Genomic DNA, 20801 nt, shown 5'->3' with positions numbered 1-20801 from the left:
TAAATGGCCCTGAGGTTCCCTACCCCATCCCCAAGTGTATGTCTCCCAAGGCTCAGTTCTAGGACCTCTGCCCTACTCCATCTACGCCTTCGCCCTGGGACAGCTCATAGGAGTCCTACAGCTATCAGTATCATCTCTATACTGATCACACATAGATCAACCTCTCTGGACCAAATATCACCTTCCCACTAACAAGAATCCCACAATGTCTGTCCACCATTTCATCCTTCTCTGCTCAATTTCTAAAACTTAACATGGACAAAAGAGAATTCATCATCCCCCCCCCCCATGTCACTCAACTAATAGTTCTATCCATTAAAGTCAATGGCTTCCCACTTTATCTAGTCTCGCTGCCTCGGGGTAACCCTAGACTCTTAATTTTTCCTTCAAACCACATATCCAAGCCCTTTCCTCTTCCAGCCGACTCCTACTCAAAAATATTTCCCTTATCCGCACATTCCTTAAACAAGAATCTACAAAAACCCACTAGTGAATTCCCTTATCTCCCAACTTGACTACTGCAACCTTCTGCTTTGTGGCCTCACTGCTAGCACTCACACCTCTCCACCAATCTGTCCTAAACTTTGCTGCCCGACTAATCCACCACCACCTATTCCCCGGCCTCTCCTCTCTATCAATACCAGAGACTCCAATTCAAAACGCTAACCATGGCGTACATCACCATCCACAACGTGTCTCCTCCATACATCTGTAACCTGGGCTCCAGATACTCATCTGCACATGTAACCTCCAACCCTCACAAGATCTCCTTCTCTACTCCCCTCATCTTCTTTTCCCACAATCGTATACAAGATTTCGCTCGTGCATCACCCCTACTCTGGAACTCTCTACCACAACACATCAGACTCTCGCCTACCATCGAAACCTTCAAAAGCAACCAAAAGCCTACAGCCTACCGTAACTCCCCATCCACCCTACCACTGCACGACTAGCTTTGCCCTCACGTACTGTATCCTCACTCATCCCTACCCTACACAGGGGGTTGGTGTAGTAATGGACAGGAGGGTCTTCTCTCCTCCTGTACCAGTTGCTGACTTGTATTGTTTAAGATGAATGCACAATTATAATTATATTTAATTATAAATACCCCTTTTCACATGTAAAGCGCCATGGAATAAATGGCGCTATAATAAATAATGTAACTCAGGATCAGTAATGTAATGTATGTACACAGTGACTGCACCAGCAGAATAGTGAGAGCAGCTCTGGGGTATAATACAGGATGTAACTCAGGATCAGTAATGTAATATATGTACACAGTGACTGCATCAGCAGAATAGTGAGTGCAGCTCTGGAGTATAATACATAATGTAACTCAGGATCAGTAATGTAATGTATGTACACAGTGACTGCACCAGTAGAATAGTGAGTGCAGCTCTGGGGTATAATACAGGATGTAATTCAGGATCAGTAATGTAATGTATATACACAGTGACTGCACCAGCAGAATAGTGAGTGCAGCTCTGGAGTATAATACAGGATGTAACTCAGGATCAGTAATGTATATACACAGTGACTGCACCAGCAGAATAGTGAGTGCAGCTCTGGGGTATAATACAGGATGTAATTCAGGATCAGTAATATAATGTACAGTATGTATACAGTGACTGCACCAGAATAGCGAGTGCAGCTCTTAAGTATAATGTAGGATTTGTTTTCAGTAATTGAAAGGGGTGTACTCAAGTTTGAAGGCAATCTGCTAAGGGATATCTATCTTATCGATGTGGCCCTAGTGATCGCGAGAACTGTGCAGAGACCCAGCTGAATAGAACGGAGGAAGATCATGTGTATGGTCGCTGTATTAATTTTAAGGGCTCATTGCCACTTGCAAGCCATTCGGACTGCAACCCGATAAAAAGTTTGGTTTGCACTTAACCCAATGCTTGTCTTTAATGCAGCTCACATCTACGATTTTCTCATGCAGATTCAGCATGCTGCAATTGCACCCAAGAATCGGATTGTACGCCCCCATACTAGTCTATAGGTGCATGTGAAACATCGCACTGCACTTGGATATCACCCAAGTGCAGTGCGATTTCCACGTACGTCGGCAGCAGAGGAGATGGAGAAATTACTTTCTCCGTCTCCTCCGCAGCTCTGCTCCGGTTCTCTCATACCAGAAGCTCACAGCACTGACACTCAGCTCACACTCACAGCAGAGCAGGAGCCGGCTGTCATTGTCATATCACAACTGACGCTCTCATGAGAGAATCATCGGAAGCCATACACCAACAAGAACCTGGCGTAAGTGCTGTGCGCGGCAATCAAAGGTGCTCCCATTAAGAATGAATGCAGCACGCAATCAAACCACCTTCCATTCTTCAGAATCCCAGTGATCAAAGGTATCTCCCCTAAAACATGGATAGGGGAGAACAACCCTAGAAATTAGCAGTTTTGTCAGGAGGGGTATGATTTGGTAACAATTCCTTTATTATCCTTAATGTGTGCATGTAATTTCTGAAACCACCTGACATGTTATAATGACAGGGTTGGATGGTCGGATGTTTGATCGGGGGAGCTCTGGGCGAGGCAGCAGTTAATTTATTCAGACATTTCCAGGAGAAATTATGAAGAATCATCACAATGTAGACTTTGTTTTCCATGAATCTAAATATTACTAGGCCGTCCCCTGGTGTAGTGCGGCTCATTACTAGGCCATCCCCTGGTGTAGCGCAGCTCCTCCCCATTACTAGGCTGTCCCAACCGTATAGTACGGCTCCTCCCCATTAATAGGCCACCCCCGTGTAGCACAGCTCCTCCCCATTACTAGGTCGTCCCCTCCCCCTCATGTAACATGGCTCCTCCCCATTACTAGGCCATCCCCAGTATAGCACGGCTCCTCCCCATTACTAGGCTGTCCCCTCCCCCTCGTGTAACATGGCTCCATCCCCAGTATAGCACGGCTCCTCCCCATTACTAGGCCATCCCCTCCCCCTCGTGTAACATGGCTCCTCCCCATTACTAGGTCATCCCCTCCCCCTCATGTAACATGGCTCCATCCCCAGTATAGCACGGCTCCTCCCCATTACTAGGCCATCCCCTCCCCCTCGTGTAACATGGCTCCTCCCCATTACTAGGTCATCCCCTCCCCCTCGTGTAACATGGCTCCTCCCCATTACTAGGCCATCCCCCGTATAGCACAGCTCCTCCCCATTACTAGGTCATCCCCTCCCCCTCGTGTAACATGGCTCCTCCCCATTACTAGGCCATCCCCCGTATAGCACGGTTCCTCCCCATTACTAGGTCATCCCCCCCTCGTGTAACATGGCTCCTCCCCATTACTAGGCCATCCCCCTTATAGCACGGCTCCTCCCCATTACTAGGCCATCCCCCGTAGAGCACAGCTCCTCCCCATTACTAGGCCGTCCCCCCCCCCCCCCCCCCGTGTACCACGACTCCTCCCCATTTCTACACACATACCCCAATAGACCATGGGTTCTCTCCAGCTGACGTTTTTACAGCCAATTGTGATAAAGCCCCCTCTATTATGTTCTCCGACCTGGCGCCATTGTGTCCAATGCAACCGAACAAATAAAACCCGTACAACTTTTCTTTATTCAAAATAAAACAATAGTTTCCAAATTGCACATAAATGTTAAATCTTTAGCAGAAAATACTTTCATATATAGAATTAGATGTCAAAACTGGTCAATACTTCCATTTTCATTGCACCCCACACTCACCCACATACATATTGGATCCAAACTGCAAACAGTGCAACGAAAAAAAATGTGGATTTCTGACAAAATAGAAAGAGCTGCCCACAAATGCAATAATGAAAGAATAAGCACCGCATGCGCCTCCCTTTAAAACAAGGGTGAAGTGCGCTGGATCTGGGTGTAGGCGCGTTACGGTTATTTACTGTAACCGTCTGCACTGATCTCCTGCAACGGCCAATATGCCATTAACGAGCCCCTGTATATGATCTCCTAAACGTCCTCTGAGGGAAGGAAACGGCCATTGGTTTCCCGACCATTGTCAGCCTCATTTACTGCCAGCAACGTATGGCCATAAAAGAACTAAAACCTGGGGTGAAGATTCTGCTGTCCACTTCCTGATCTTACTTATTTTCTATTTGGAAGGCTGCCCTTTAAGTGAAGAGTCACCTGTATATATCAGAAACGAGGCAAATAAGAGCAGTAACAAACTGATACCTACATGCAGGGAGGAACAAGGGAGTGCAGCAGGTCAAAATCAACATGTCTGTCCACCCAAAGTAAGGACCCTTCATTTTTACAGACTGCTGCAAAACAAGAATTACAGGGGAGATTAGAAGGGTCATGATCGCCCCATCGTGGTGGCACATGGAGAGGTGGCCATGAGGGACATCAGCAGAGGCATGGTGACACCATCAAGGTGGTACATGGAGAGGTCATTTGGGACATCAGCAGTGGCATGGTGACACCATCATGGCAGCATATTGGGAGGTGGCCATGAGGGACATCAGCAGAGGCATGGTGACACCACCAAGGTGGTACATGGAGAGGTCATTTGGGACATCAGCAGTGGCATGGCGACTCCATGGCAGGACATGGGGAGGTGGCCATGAGGGACATCAGCAGTTACATGGTGACTCCATCATAGCAGCACAGGGGGAGCTGGCAATGAGGGACATCAGCAGTGGCATGGTGACTCCATCGCAGCACATGGGGAGATGGCCATGAGGGACATCAGCAGTCACATGGTGACTCCATCGCAGCACATGGGGAGATGGCCATGAGGGACATCAGCAGTCACATGGTGACTCCATCATGGCAGCACAGGGGGAGATGGCCATGAGGGACATCAGCAGTCACATGGTGACTCCATCAAGGCAGCAAAGAAAATGTCTATTAGATATAGGAAATGTGTAAATCGGGGTACAGAAACCCTAGTCCTCCACCTGAATGTCTTCTAAACCATTTGACAGACTGGGTGCTGGGGACATCTTTGTTAAACACTGTGGCTCTCATGTAGGTGCCTCCTTGGTCGTGGCAACTCAACTTTGGAATTAATCTTGACATCTATGTATCACGGTCCGTGGACAGAGCAGACACAGGTCTCCAGACCCAAACTCAACAACAAGCTTATGTCTACGTATGAGACTGCTGAGGTCAGGAGACCTGGGTCTGCTCCATATTCAGACCCTGACGAAAGAGAAGCCAGTCACACAGGCTGGTGGAGACAGGTTTTATCGGGGTAAAGCCCGTTGACATGTAACCTTTCTTCTATTGATTGCCCTGGCACCGGATGCCAAAGAGGCAAAGCTTGACTGAACCTCCCACGCAGTTTACTGTTTAGCACTAAAGTGTCCACTGGGCGGAGACTGACTAAGTATTAATCCATCCAGGTTGTGTTGATGGAAAGTAAAATCCATGTCAAGATTTTCCACAGCAGGGAACCGGCGCATGCGTGGTGTGTTTTTTTTTGTGTGGAAAGATTTCAGCTTGTTTTGTTCTGCACATGCGCTGACCCCAGCTTTCCTAGGCAGAGCATTATGTTATAACCGCTGTGAGAAAATCAACAATAAAGCCAATTATTCTATATTGAGCACAACCGGCGCACATGCAGAACAAAATGGATTTCTTTACACACAAAACTGAGAAGCCGCTGCGCATGCACCGATTCCCTGCTTTGGTACCCTGGAGGCTGGCTCAGTGATTAAGTCTAACATTTAAAATCGGTATACACCATGCAGAAACATCAGCACCGAGAAAAGCGCATGAGTTATACATGGTGTCACTATGCAGAGCTAGTGCAGATCAATAGATATAACAAAGGTATTAAATGGTCTGCCAGAGAGGTGTAAATTATGTACAGGGGTAAAAATCAGGTGAAAAAGTTCCAGTTAAAAGTTAATGTCCACAAATAACCATAAAGATTACTACAGTGGTCAAAGAAAGCAGCAAATCACCTGTCTAGTCAAACAGATAATGTGCTGCTGCCCGTGGTCTCCGCCAGAGGGATGGCCCATGGGCACCCTGCCTCCGCCAGAGGGACGGCCCATGGGCACACTGCCTCCGCCAGAGGGACGGCCCACTGCCTCCGCCAGAGGGACGGCCCACGGGCACACTGCCTCCGCCAGAGGGACGGCCCACGGGCACACTGCCTCCGCCAGAGGGACGGCCCACAGTTCTTATGCTCCCCCTAGTGATGGATGCAGGTTAACAGTTTTGTTTTGTTTTTTCCTTCTGCATGTTCTATGCAGGGCATTTTGAACATCTGCTTATGAAAAACTAAAAAAATCTGTCCACTGTAAAGATTTATCAATAATGATTAAAAAAAAAATTGATGATAAATAGTAGACATTCACTTTAAAGCTGGATTGGCACTGTTGTATTGAAGGGGGAAAATCGGCTTGAAATTGTTCACTCCACACCCCTGCCCTCCTATACCAGTAGTTAAATTAATTTTTAAGAAAAAATTTGATAAAGCACCCCTATAAGACAAAACAAAAAGAAAAGCTCTGCAATTAATGGAAGACTTCACAAATCTGTAGCCAAAGCACAAAATCATGTAACATGTCGGTCAGCTACAATTAGTGGTCAATTTATTTTTAAGACTGCGGTCGACTCCCGTTAGTAAGGCTCCAGAAAAGAGGGGTGACGGGTGAGAAATCAGCCCGTACTAATGTCACAGATTAATACTTCAGAATGTTTTCACTAAATGAAAACCAGGTGGGGGAAAAACAAACAAAAAAAAACATTGAAAATATGAAATTCATGGAGATTTAAATATCGGAGCTCAAAAATAATAAATTAAATGTCAATAGCCTATACTGGGTTCCAAAACGAAAATTGTGTTCAATCTTTGAGGGAAAATAGATGAAATTTAATATTTTTTTTTCCTAACAAGCTTCATAAAAAAATGTAACAAGGGGGAAAAAAATATATATATATTACAAAACTATAGAAATCTGTAAACGTAAAGCAAGCTGTGCAAATTAGTGTTCAATGGCCAATAAGTAAGTCAGACAGTATAAAAGAGGCTCCCGGGGATATAGGGAGGGTCTCGCGGCGGGAAGCCTCAAAATTACTAAACATTTGAAAATACAAAAACACTTTTTGCCCCACAGATGAGCTTGGCCCGTCACGAGGCACAAGTTGGCATCTGTGCTGTATATGCTTCAATAACAAGTGCAAACGAGTAAAAAGTCTCTTCACATTCACATCAAAGAGAAAAAACAGTCTAATCCCTGAATTTTAACAACTTTTAAGTCAACTTGATTTCATTTTGTAAATTAGCGGAGAAACGGTCTCGCTCGCTCTCGTACAGAAAGCCTCTGCAGACGGGACTCTTGAGACCGCGCACCATTCAAGTTTTCGTCACTGTGAGCCGGGTTTTCGTCATACCGTACTGTCCTTTTCCCTCGGTTTCTTGTGCCTATTTTCGAGCGGCGGGTTAATTTGTGGACCCGGTCATCTTCCTGCCAGTCCTCATCGCAGCTGCTGAGAATACGCTTCCGCTTGTGACCTCTGGATCGGCCTGCCGCATTCCCATTATTACGGATGTCTTCACTGTCAGAGAGGGAGGATTCGGAATCTGAAGAAATACATTTTCCGTTCCTGGGTGGAGTTGTCTCATCAGAGCTGGAGAATAAGGAGTCATCCGAGTCGCCGACTAATCTTTGATTTCTAGTACGGGGTGGAGAGATGGGTTTTTTCATCCTTTTTCTTTCAGGAGATTCACTTTCTGATTCAGAATCCGAGATTTTCCGATTCCAGGGCTGAGGTATTAACCTACCTCCAAAAGTGCCGCTGGGACACACGTTGGTCAGAATGACTCTGCATTCCGGAGATTGTAAGTTTGCTGCTTTTGCGGCCGGCTGTTCCTGCTCGCTGTCACTTTTTAAATCAATCTCCTCTTCGCTGTCATGCAGGAGTCGTTTCTTGGCTCGTTCGGCCGCAGTCCGCTGCGGTAGGGCTCTGCTGTTTTTTTGGGCGCTGCAGTCGCTGTCGGAAGTGAAGGCGCTGTTTTCGACATCGGACATGTTTTTGATCTTGTCGGCTGCCAGGGCAGCACATTGGCGGAGTGTTTTCTTCCTCGTTCCCTGATGAGTTTTGCTTGCAGCTTTAGAGTCCGATTCGGAGGAAGATGAAATTCTCCTTCTGCTGGGTGCAGATCTCCTTTGGTTATTGCCCTGAGATGCTGCATTAAGAGGAAATATATTAGAAATGAAGCAATCAGTAACATCTTATATGTGATGCTGCAAAACTACATTTCCATACAGCCAAACATTGCTTGGCCATGGTGCTTCATGTTGCCCCCTCTGCCTGCTCGCACCTACCTACCGGATCAATAATGCCATAAAGGTTTTCCATTAGGCACAGGAGACTTGTATCTTGCAGGAAGTGTGCCAGACAACATTTCCGCTTACATAACAGATCCCAGATGTTACTTCCATGATCAGAGGCGATTACCTTGCTTCACTGCAGTTGCTCTCTGTTGTCGGCCATTCATTTTAGATTTCACGCCATTAACCCTGTGCGACGCCGAACTCAAATCAGTCTTGGCATTCGTGTCTGAGCTGGAGGAAGATGATGAAGAGTTGGAGGAATGTTCAGAAGCCGAGGTAGAAGAGGATGAGTCCGTTTCACTTCCTACAAAGTCAGGACACAAGTCGAAGACATTAGTAGGGTCAAATCCAGGCAAAAATAAGCAATAAGTTAGTAATATAGAAAGAGGTTTCCCATCTTGGGGAACCCCCTGTGATTATAAACAAAATCCTTCCGGTTTAGTCTTGTTGCCCCACCATCGGACAGAGTCTCCACGCCTGATATTAGATCACGGCTATGATGACCCTTTGCGGGACGGTGTTATTACCTGATGACCTGGAGCAGCTTGGTGAGGAGTCACGCTCTCTGCTTGATGCTCGGGACTTGGTGAATATGGGCGAGGAGCCCGATGATTGTCCATTAAGGTGCCTTGAAGAAGAACTGGCAGCGCTGAGCGGACTGGGAGCACAAGCGGCTCCACTTGAGGTAGGCTGCGGTGAACATATTTCTAAGAAACATTGGTTCACTTCATCAGATGTGGATCGTCTCGCTTGTCTGACTTTTCTGCATATATGAAAGAAAAAAAAAAACACTTATTTGGGTGTTCTTGTCAAATAATTTGACTGCATAGGAGGGCGGAAAGGACAAGTGTCGTGTCACATGTACCCAGGAGGAAAGGTGTTAAAAACCTTGTTGTTTTCAAAATAAATGGAGGGAGCCCTCCCCCCGTTTATTTTTTAACCCCTTCATGTCATGTACCAAACATGTACGGAACATGTCGGGTCTTCTTTTTGAGGTTTGCTCAATCACTGAGCCTATATCTTTTCTGGCATTTCATCAGCTGACATGTGCCTTTAACAGCCGTGGATGGAATCACAATCCACTCGTGGTTGTTAAGATGTTAAATGCCGCTGGCTGTCAGTCTCTGACAGCAGTAGCTGTCAAGTCTGACAGCAGTATTTAACATTCTCGCGTCACAAACCCTGCCTGTGTCACATGACCGCGGGTCACCAATGGGTTGGCATGACATCCCAGGGTCTGCAGGAGTTCCCCGTGGTTGTCATAGCCGGAGAGCTATGAGCATTGCCCAGCGGTCGGCGCTCACAGCAAGTGAGCATGTCCGCTACAGAGTAGGCTGAAGCCCTGCTTTGTGTAGCACAAGCGATTGAATTATCGCAGCTTCTAGTCTCCCATGGAGAATATTGAAGAAAAAAGTTTTCAAAAATATTAAATAAAATTATGTTTAAAATCACCCCCCCCCCCCCCCATTCGCCCCATTAAAAATTAAACAAAAATTAGAAACACACTTGGTATCAAAGCGTTCAGAATCACCCGATCAATATATAAAAAGAATGAATCTGATCGGTAATGTGTATAACGAGAAAAAAAAAATCAAACACACCAGAATTAAATTTTTTGGGTCACAGCAACATTGAATTAAAATGCAATAATGGGCAATGAAATGTTCCTATCTACACCATAAAGCTATCAAAAACGTCTGCTGGACATGCAAAAAAATAAGCTCTCACCCAGCCCCAGATCAAGAAAAATGGAGATGCTACGGGTCTCGGAAAATTACGCAATTTTCTTTTTAAACAAACTTTGGATTTATTTTTTTCACCACTTAATAAAATGAACCTATAAAAAGAATCTATACGTTTGCCATCTACGAACTCGTAATTATCTGGAAAATCATAATGGCAGGTCTTTTTTAGTATTTGGCGACCATGCCAAAAAAAAAAAAAAATCAATTGTGGAAATGCACTTTTTTTGCAATTGCACTTTACTATTTTTTTCCCTTACATTATATAGTACAAGTAAATGGTGTCGCTCAAAAGAACAACTCGTCCACCAAAAACAAGCCATCACACGGCCATATTGATTAGAAAAATAAAAAGTTATTGATCTGGGAAGAAGGGGAGCAAAAAAAAAAAAATGCAGACACAGAAAATGGCCCGAGGGTGAAGTTACTGTAAGTCATTTGTCCAGTCTGCAATAACCCTATGTTTACACAGTTAACACTAGGAGAATATTTTCAGGAAGTTATTACAATTGAAGATATATATACTCGGAAAGTACCAGCAGGTCACAGAGAATCTTCTTTACAAGCATCTAAAACCTTATAAAGTCAGCTCCCCAACTCCGGTTGCTCAATTTAGCAATTTTCCCTGATGGGGATTACTTGCCTCAAGACCCTAAAGATTTGATATCTACTTGCCTACTTTGGACACATCATATGAAAAGAGCCATCAGAGAGGGATACGGAGGTCGGACGAATAGATGGAACAAGGCGAAAAGGAAGACAAGCAACCAGATGGCTTGATACTACTAAGATAATGGTGGAGAAGACCCTGGTGGATTTATCTAGGCTTGCACTTAAATCTATCTTCCAAAGGCCGCTAAATATTATTATAAATAATAGTAAATAGGAGAGTGAGTATCACTTTGAATCTTATATCGAGGGTTGGTAGAAAAAGAGGGCTTTTTGGTACTCACCGTAAAATCTTTCTTGGAGCCTTCATTGGGGGACACAGATAACCGTGGGTGTATGCTGCTGCCGCTAGGAGGCTGACACTATGCAAAAAAGGAAAACAACAATAGCCCCTCCCCGGCAGTATACACCCACCGACAGGCACTGAGCACCTCAGTTGGTGAAAAAAAAGCAGTAGGAGAAACAGCCATAACTGAGAACACATGAGTACCAGCTCAATCAGGACTTGTAGGCCCAAACACGGTACCAAGAACAAATAACCAGGGAGGGTGCTGTGTCCCCGAATGAAGGCTCCAAGAAAGATTTTACGGTGAGTACCAAAAATCCCTCTTTATCGCTTCATTAGGTGACATAACAGTGGGACGTCCAAAAGCAGTCCCGGAAAAGGGTGGGTAGAAAGGAAGCGAGAAAAGGACTCAGGTCGGCCGGTATGCGACCGCCACCTGCAGTACCTTCCTACCAAAACCTGCTTCTGACGAGGTCTGGGTATGAACCCTGTAAAACCTCGTGAACGTATGTAAAGACGACCAGGTGGCAGCCTTGCAAACCTGCAAAGCGGAGGCCTGGTGACGAACAGCCCAGGAAGCACCGACAGCTCTGGTGGAGTGGGCCCGTACCCCAGGAGGGGCTGTGTCTCTTGAGCACGGTAGGATTCCGTTATAGCAGAACGAATCCAGCGAGAAATAGTGGATTTGGACGCTTTAAAGCCTTTCCGGTGACCCTCAGCAATGACAAACAGTCGGATTTGCGAAAATGGGCAGTTCTAGAAAGATAGATCCAAACGGCCCTGACAACGTCAGGCTTGTTAAGAGACTTCTCCAAGGGGTGAACAGTAGAAAGGCAAAAAGTTGGAATGATATCCTCATTGATGTGGAAAGCGGAAACCACCTTGGGAAGAAATTCGGGGACAGGTCTTAGAATGACCTTGTCCTGATGAAGAATCAGGAAGGGGGGAGCGGCAGGATAATGCTGCCAACTCAGAAACTTAATTGAAGTGATCGCAATGAGGAAGGCCACCTTCCAGGAAAGAAAGGAAAGACGTCCTGAAGCAGTTCAAAAGGAACGGTCTGAAGGGCACTGAGAACCAAATTGAGGTCCCAAGGTTCCAGCAGAGGACGAAAAGGAGGAGCAAGATGAGCAACTCCTTGCTGTCTTCACTTGAGACGGAAGCCAAGTCCCTTTGGAAAAGAATGGACAAGGCGGAAATTTGACCCTTTAGGGTACTGAGGAACAAACCCGAGTCGAGATCTGACTGCAGGAAGCCCAGAAAGTCCGGAAGGGGAAAAGTCATGGGAAAGACGTTGTGTGTCTCGCACCACCGGAAGAAAGCCTTCCAGTACCTGTGGTAAATGCGAGAAGAAGCTGGTTTCCTGGCTCTGAACATGGTCTGTATGACCGGCTGAGAAAAACCAGACTCCCTCAGAACCGCGGCCTCAACAGCCATGCCGTTAAATGCAGGGACTAAGAACTCTGGTGAGAGAAGATCTGAGCGGTCTGGGAGTCTCCAAGGGGTATCCGCAAGCATGTTGACCAGCTCGGTGTACCAGGGGGACTTTGCCCAGTCTGGAGCTATGAGTATGACCGGAATCCCCTCTATCTTTTTTACTACCCTTGGGATCAAAGGAAGTGTGGGAAACAGAAAAGGAAACAAACTGCGACTATGGGATTACCAGGGCGTCGTGGCTGATGGCCAGCGGGTCCCGGGATCTGGAGACAAACTGAGGAACCTTGTGGTTCATCTGAGACGCCATGAGGTCAACATCTGGGGTGCCCCAACAAAGACAAATCTGGTCGAATACTGAGGGATGGAGAGACCACTCGCCCGCCACCAGGCCCTGGCGGCTGAGGAAGTCGGCTGCACAATTTTTGATGCCCAGAATGTGGACAGCTGAAATGACCGGAATGTGACGTTCCGCCCAATGAAGTATCCTTGCTGTCTCTGGCATTACCTGACTGCTGCGCATCCCGCCCTGGTGGTTTGAGTACGCCACGGCCGTGGCGTTGTCCGACTGGATGCGGACGGGACGAGCGGCCAGGAGTGATTGCCAGTGGAGTAGGGCAAGGAAGATTGCTCTGATCTCCAGTAAGTTGATAGGAAGAAGAGCCTCCTGGTGGGTCCATTGACCCTGCGCTGTGAGATGTCGGAAGACCGCTCCCCAACCAAGCAGGCTGGCATCTGTGGTGATGACCTGCCACTGAAGCGGAAGGAAAGACCTCCCTCTGAGGAGCGATGAAGACCGGGTCCACCAGGTCAGTGACTGCCGAACCTGCCGAGGCAGACAAACGGGCGGTCTAGTGAGGTCGTGGATCTGTTCCAAGTGGAGAGAAGAAACAGTTGGAGGGGACGTGTGAAATTGGGCAAAGGGAACGGCCTCCATGGAGGCAGCCATCTTTCCCAGGACTGCCATGCAGAACCGAAGCGAGCAAGGAGCTGGGTGTTTGAGAGATCGGGCTGCCTTGCGGAGACCGGAGAACTTATCCAGTGGGAGGAAGACCCGAGCCAAGTTCGTGTCAAATTCCATGCGCAGGAAGGACAGACGCTGGCAGGGAATCAGAGGGGACTTGTCCCAGTTGATGATCCACCCGAGGAGAGTCAGTGTCCAGAGAGATCTGGAAGCTTCGCGCAGTCTCGATGAGAAGAACCCCTGATCAAAAGATCGTCCAGGTAGGAGATGAGTATCCCCCTGGAATGAAGGATGGCCATGACCTTGGTGAAGACCCTGGGGGCCGACGCCAGGCCAAACAGGAGGGCCGTGAATTGGTAGTGCTCTTTCTGGATAGGAATCCGAAGGTACCTGTGGTGCTGTACGCTAATAGGAACATAAAAGTTACGCATCCTGAATATCCACCGAACACAGGAACTCCCCGGGCTCCATGGCGGCAATCACATACCGCAAGGACTCCATCCTGAAGTGGCGGAGTCGAACATGGCGGTTCAAAAACTTGAGATCCAGAAATGGGCGAAGGGAACCGTCCCTCTTGAGGACTATGAAGAGGTTCGAGTAGAACCCCGAAAAATGCTCGTTTGAAGGGACAGGAACGACTACGCCAGCTGTGACCAGGGAAGAGACGGCCTGAAGAAACCCGGGCAGTTGAGAAGGTTCATGATTAAGGGTGCTTTGCCACCTGAAACGCGTAGATAGATAGTGTTCTTATCCTTATTGTGCTGATGTTTTTATCCTCTGCTTCTACATGAAGTGAATAAAGTACCAAGTTTTTACTTTTCACTGTCTCGTTGAGCTGGATATTCTTTTTTTGCTTTTTGGATTCCCCACGCCTTGACACAGCGTTTCCGTGCTCCGAGTTGAACTGTTACTATGGTGAGCTGGATTTTCTTTTTAGTTGAGACGGTTGCCTTGGTGGACGAGAGCGGAAGAAACGATTTTTCGGAAGGGAAGAATATTCGATTTTGAACCCAGGAAATCTGCCTGGTCATTCGTCCTTTTATGTGTAATGTAGTCAGGGAAGAGCAGTGTTCCGCCATCACATAAATGTCCCTGGCTATCTCCATCAAGGAGCAAGAGCTCATTCCCCCATGATCGCTTTAAATACAGTTGGGTGAAAAAAGTGTTTGCCGATTCCGGAATTCCTTTTGTTTTTTATTGTTTGTCATACAAATGTTTCAGATCACCAAACTAATTTAAACACAGATTGCAGTTTTTAAATGGAAAGTCTTTATTATTCAGGTAAAATTAAATCCAAACCTTCAGGGTCCCATGTGAAAAAATGTTTGCTCGCCCACTTAAAACTAATTAAATGTGGTTTATCACATCTTTGGGAAGCAAAGTTCAAATTCCCTACCCACACTGAGGCCAGATTACTGCCACACCTGTTTTCAATCAAGAAATCACTTAAATAGGACCTGCCTGACAAAGTGAAGTAAAACAAAAGATCCTCAAATGTTAGACATGGCGAAAACATGGAACAGTGGCAAACCTTCCCAGGAGCGGGTGGCAGACCTAAATTACCCCGAGAGCGCAGCGACGACTCATCCAAGAGGTCACAAATGACCCCACAACATCCAAAGAATTGCAGGCCTCACTTCTCTCAGTTAAGGTCAGTATTCATGACTCCACCATAAGAGAAAGAATGGGCAGAAATGGCCTGGCAGCGTACCAAGACTAAAACCACTGCTGAGCAATAAGAACATAGGCTCATCTCAGGTTTGCCAGAAAACATCTTGATTCCCAAGACTTTTAGGAGAAAAATCTGGACTGACAAGACAACAAATGAGCTTTTTGGAAGGTAATGTCCCATTACATCTGGTGTAGTAGTAACAGGATTTCAGGAAGGGAACATTCCAACAGTAAAATATGGTGGTGTGATGGTCTGAAGTTGTTTTGCTCCTTTAGTACCTGGAAGACTTGTTTTGGCAAATGGAACCATGAATGCTGAATATCGCCAGGAGGCGCTCACGGCCCGGTTAGAGTACCTTAAACCCTTTTTCCTTTATAGGTTTTCCCTGCACTGAGGATTCCGCGTTGGATTCAGTCTTCTGACCATTGATCAACTTCATCTACACAATACACCGTTAAAGCAGATTTTATTCATATTGGCCATTGCATTGGACATCGTTTTGGACCCTCCCTCCCCTCGAATGACTTAATTCTACTAATATTGGGTTTTTTGACTAATATTAGACTTCCTTTTTATGCTGCAATTTGCTTTTCTAATAGTGTAGTTAATATTGTGTTATCTTTCCATTGTATTTGATTCATCTTGTACAATGGACTATTTGATTCAAAGCCTGAATCCCAGATGATGACTACTACACTGCTCCAAAGAATAAAAGGGAACACAAACAATAGAATCTAACTCCAAGTAAATCAAACTTCTGTGAAATCCAACTGTCCACTTAGGAAGAAATAGTATTTGACAATCAATTTCACATGCTGTTGTGCAAATGGAATAGACAACAGATGGAAATTATAGGCAATTATCAAGACACCCTCAATAAAAGAGTGGTTCTGCAGGTGGGGACCACAGACTACATCTCAGTACCAATGCTTTCTGGGTGAGGTTTTGGTCACTTTTGAATGTTTTTTGTGCTTTCACACTCGTGGTAGCATGAGATGGACTCAACCCACTCAAGTGGCTCAGGTAGTGCAGCTCATCCAGGATGGCACATCAATGCGAGCTGTGGCAAGAAAGTTTGCTGTGTCTAAGCGCAGTGTCCAGAGGCTGGAGGCACTACCAGGGGACAGGCCAGTACACCAGGAGACGAGGAGGGGGCCGCAGGAGGGCAACAACCCAGCAGCAGGACGGCTACCTCCACCTTTGTGCAAGGAGGAACAGGAGGAGCACTGCCAGAGGCCTGCAAAATGACCTCCAGCAGGCCACAAATGTGCATGTGTGTGTACAAACTGTTAGAAACCGACTAAACGAGGATGGTCTGAGTGCCCGATGTCCACAAATGGGGGTTGTGCTCACAGCCCAACATCGTGCAGGACGCTTGGCATTTGCCACAGAGCACCAGGAATGGCAAATTCGCCACTGGCGACCCCTTGCTCTTCACAAATGAAAGCAGGTTCACACTGAGCACATGTGACAGTCTGGAGATGCCGTGTAGAGCAATCTGCTGCCTGAAACATCCTTCAGCATCACAGGTTTGGCAGTGGGTCAGTAATGGTCTGAGGTGGCATTTCTTTGGAGGGCCGCACAGCCCTTCATGTGCTCGCCAGAGGTAGCCTGACTGCCATTAGGTACTGAGATGAGATCCTCAGACGCCTTGTGAGAACCTATGCTGGTGCGGTTGGCCCTGGGATCCTCCTAATGCAGGACACTGCCAGACCTCATGTGGTTGGAGTGTGTCAGCAGTTCCTGCAAGAAGAAGGCATTGACTGGCCTGCCCCTTCCCCAGATCTGAATCCAATTGAGCACATCTGGGACATCATGTATAGCACAGCTCCTCCCCATTACTATGTCATCCCCTCCCCCTCGTGTAACATGGCTCCTCACCATTATTAGGCCATCCCCCATATAGCACGGCTCCTCCCCATTACTAGGTCATCCCCCCCTCGTGTAACATGGCTCCTCCCCATTACTAGGCCATCCCCCTTATAGCACGGCTCCTCCCCATTACTAGGCCATCCCCCGTAGAGCACAGCTCCTCCCCATTACTAGGCCACCCCCCCCCTGTGTACCACGACTCCTCCCCATTTCTACACACATACCCCAATAGACCATGGGTTCTCTCCAGCTGACATTTTTACAGCCAATTGTGATAAAGCCCCCCTTTATCATGTTCTCCAACCTGGCGCCATTGTGTCCAATGCAACCGAACAAATAAAACCCGTACAACTTTTCTTTATTCAAAATAAAACAATAGTTTCCAAATTGCACATAAATGTTAAATCTTTAGCAGAAAATACTTTCATATATAGAATTAGATGTCAAAACTGGTCAATACTTCCATTTTCATTGCACCCCACTCACCCACATACATATTGGATCCAAACTGCAAACAGTGCAACGAAAAAAAAATGTGGATTTCTGACAAAATAGAAAGAGCTGCCCACAAATGCAATAATGAAAGAATAAGCACCGCATGCGCCTCCCTTTAAAACAAGGGTGAAGTGCGCTGGATCTGGGTGTAGGCGCGTTATGGTTATCTTACTGTAACCGTCTGCACTGATCTCCTGCAACGGCCAATATGCCATTAACGAGCCCCTGTATATGATCTCCTAAACGTCCTCTGAGGGAAGGAAACGGCCATTGGTTTCCCGACCATTGTCAGCCTCATTTACTGCCAGCAACGTATGGCCATAAAAGAACTAAAACCTGGGGTGAAGATTCTGCTGTCCACTTCCTGATCTTACTTATTTTCTATTTGGAAGGCTGCCCTTTAAGTGAAGAGTCACCTGTATATATCAGAAACGAGGCAAATAAGAGCAGTAACAAACTGATACCTACATGCAGGGAGGAACAAGGGAGTGCAGCAGGTCAAAATCAACATGTCTGTCCACGCAAAGTAAGGACCCTTAATTTTTACAGACTGCTGCAAAACAAGGTTTACAGGGGAGATCAGAAGGGTCATGATCGCCCCATCGTGGTGGCACATGGAGAGGTGGCCATGAGGGACATCAGCAGTGGCATGGTGACACCATCATGGCAGCATATTGGGAGGTGGCCATGAGGGACATCAGCAGTGGCATGGTGACATGATCAAGGTGGTACATGGAGAGGTCATTTGGGACATCAGCAGTGGCATGTCGACTCCATGGCAGGACATGGGGAGATGGCAATGAGGGACATCAGCAGTCACATGGTGACTCCATCAAGGCAGCATATTGGGAGGTGGCCATGAGGGACATCAGCAGTTACATGGTGACTCCGTCATAGCAGCATATTGGGAGATGGCCATGAGGGACATCAACAGTCACATGGTGACTCCATCATGGCAGCAAAGAAAATGTCTATTAGATATAGGAAATGTGTAAATCGGGGTACAGAAACCCTAGTCCTCCACCTGAATGTCTTCTAAACCATTTGACAAACTGGGTGCTGGGGACATCTTTGTTAAACACTGTGCCTCTCATGTAGGTGCCTCCTTGGTCGTGGCAACTCAACTTTGGAATTAATCTTGACATCTATGTATCACGGTCCGTGGACAGAGCAGACACAGGTCTCCAGACCCAAACTCAACAACAAGCTTATGTCTACGTATGAGACTGCTGAGGTCAGGAGACCTGGGTCTGCTCCATATTCAGACCCGGACGAAAGGGAAGCCAGTCACACAGGCTGGTGGAGACAGGTTTTATCGGGGTAAAGCCCGTTGACATGTAACCTTTCTTCTATTGATTGCCCTGGCACCGGATGCCAAAGAGGCAAAGCTTGACTGAACCTCCCACGCAGTTTACTGTTTAGCACTGAAGTGGCCACTGGGCGGAGACTAAGTATTAATCCATCCAGGTTGTGTTGATGGAAAGTAAAATCCATGTCAAGGTTTTCCACAGCAGGGAAGCGGCGCATGCATGGTGTGTGGTTTTTTTTGTGTGGAAAGATTTCAGCTTGCTTTGTTCTGCACATGCGCTGACCCCAGCTTTACTTTGCAAAGCATTATGTTATAACCGCTGTGAGAAAATCAACAATAAAGCCAATTATTCTATATTGAGCACAACCGGCGCACATGCAGAACAAAATGGATTTCTTTACACACAACTGAGAAGCCGCTGCGCATGCACTGATTCCCTGCTTTGGTACCCTGGAGGCTGGCTCAGTGATTAAGTCTAACATTTAAAATCAGTATACACCATGTGGAAACATCAGCACCGAGTAAAGCGCATGAGTTATACATGGTGTCACTATGCAGAGCTAGTGCAGATCAATAGATATAACAAAGGTATTAAATGGTCTGCCAGAGAGGTGTAAATTATGTACAGGGGTAAAAATGAGGTGAAAAAGTTCCAGTTAAAAGTTAATGTCCACCAATAACCATAAAGATTACTACAGTGATCAAAGAAAGCAGCAAATCACCTGTCTAGTCAAACAGATAATGTGCTGCTGCCCGCAGCCTCCGCCAGAGGGAGGGCCCACTGCCTCCGCCAGAGGGAGGGCCCACTGCCTCCGCCAGAGGGAGGGCCCACTGCCTCCGCCAGAGGGAGGGCCCACTGCCTCCGCCAGAGGGAGGGCCCACTGCCTCCGCCAGAGGGAGGGCCCACTGCCTCCGCCAGAGGGAGGGCCCACTGCCTCCGCCAGAGGGAGGGCCCACTGCCTCCGCCAGAGGGAGGGCCCACTGCCTCCGCCAGAGGGAGGGCCCACTGCCTCCGCCAGAGGGAGGGCCCACTGCCTCCGCCAGAGGGAGGGCCCACTGCCTCCGCCAGAGGGAGGGCCCACTGCCTCCGCCAGAGGGAGGGCCCACGGGCACACTGCCTCCGCCAGAGGGAGGGCCCACGGGCACACTGCCTCCGCCAGAGGGAGGGCCCACGGGCACACTGCCTCCGCCAGAGGGAGGGCCCACGGGCACACTGCCTCCGCCAGAGGGACGGCCCACGGGCACACTGCCTCCGGCAGAGGGACGGCCCACGGGCACACTGCCTCCGGCAGAGGGACGGCCCACAGCTCTTATGCTCCCCCTAGTGATGGATGCATGTAAACAGTTTTGTTTTTGTTTTTTTTCCTTCTGCATGTTCTATGCAGGGCATTTTGAACATCTGCTTATGAAAAACTAAAAAAAATCTGTCCACTGTAAAGATTTATCAATAATGATTAAAAAAAAAAATTGATGATGATAAATAGTAGACATTCACTTTAAAGCTGGATTGGCACTGTTGTATTGAAGGGGGAAAATCAGCTTGAAAGTGTTCACTCCACACCCGTGCCCTCCTATACCAGTAGTTAAATTAATTTTTAAGTAAAAATTTGATAAAGCACCCCTATAAGACAAAAAAAAAAAAAAAGAAGAAAAGCTCTGCAATTAATGGAAGACTTCACAAATCTGTAACCAATGCACAAAATCATGTAACATGTCGGTCAGCTACAATTAGTGGTCAATTTATTTCTAAGACTGCGGTCGACTCCCGTTAGTAAGGCTCCAGAAAAGAGGGGTGACGGGTGAGAAATCAGCCCGTACTAATGTCACAGATTAATACTTCAGAATGTTTTCACTAAATGAAAACCAGGTGGGGGAAAAACAAACAAAACATTGAAAATATGAAATTCATGGGAGATTTAAATATCGGAGCTCAAAAATAATAAATTAAATGTCAATAGCCTATACTGGGTTCCGAAACGAAAATTGTGTTCAAGCTTTGAGGAGGGAAAATAGATGAAATTTGATATTTTTTTCCTAACAAGCTTCATAAAAAAATGTAACA

General features: G+C 46.9%; 1 protein-coding gene across 1 annotated transcript; it reads right to left on the bottom strand.

The window, feature by feature from the left end:
• Positions 1-7108: 7108 nt before the first annotated feature.
• On the bottom strand, positions 7109-9078 carry LOC138672597 (bromodomain and WD repeat-containing protein 1-like). Its single transcript, XM_069760733.1, has 3 exons — positions 8824-9078; positions 8421-8600; positions 7109-8148 (listed from the first exon to the last, which is right to left on the bottom strand). The coding sequence occupies exons 2-3, from the start codon at positions 8458-8460 to the stop codon at positions 7241-7243; spliced, it is 948 nt and encodes a 315-aa protein (XP_069616834.1). The 5' UTR covers positions 8461-8600; positions 8824-9078; the 3' UTR covers positions 7109-7240.
• Positions 9079-20801: the final 11723 nt, after the last annotated feature.

Source organism: Ranitomeya imitator, chromosome 3 (genome assembly GCF_032444005.1).
Source record: "Ranitomeya imitator isolate aRanImi1 chromosome 3, aRanImi1.pri, whole genome shotgun sequence".
Classification (NCBI taxonomy): Eukaryota; Metazoa; Chordata; class Amphibia; order Anura; family Dendrobatidae; genus Ranitomeya; species Ranitomeya imitator.
Note: the sequence above shows the minus strand (reverse complement) of the source record. Positions and strands in the feature narration are given on the sequence as shown.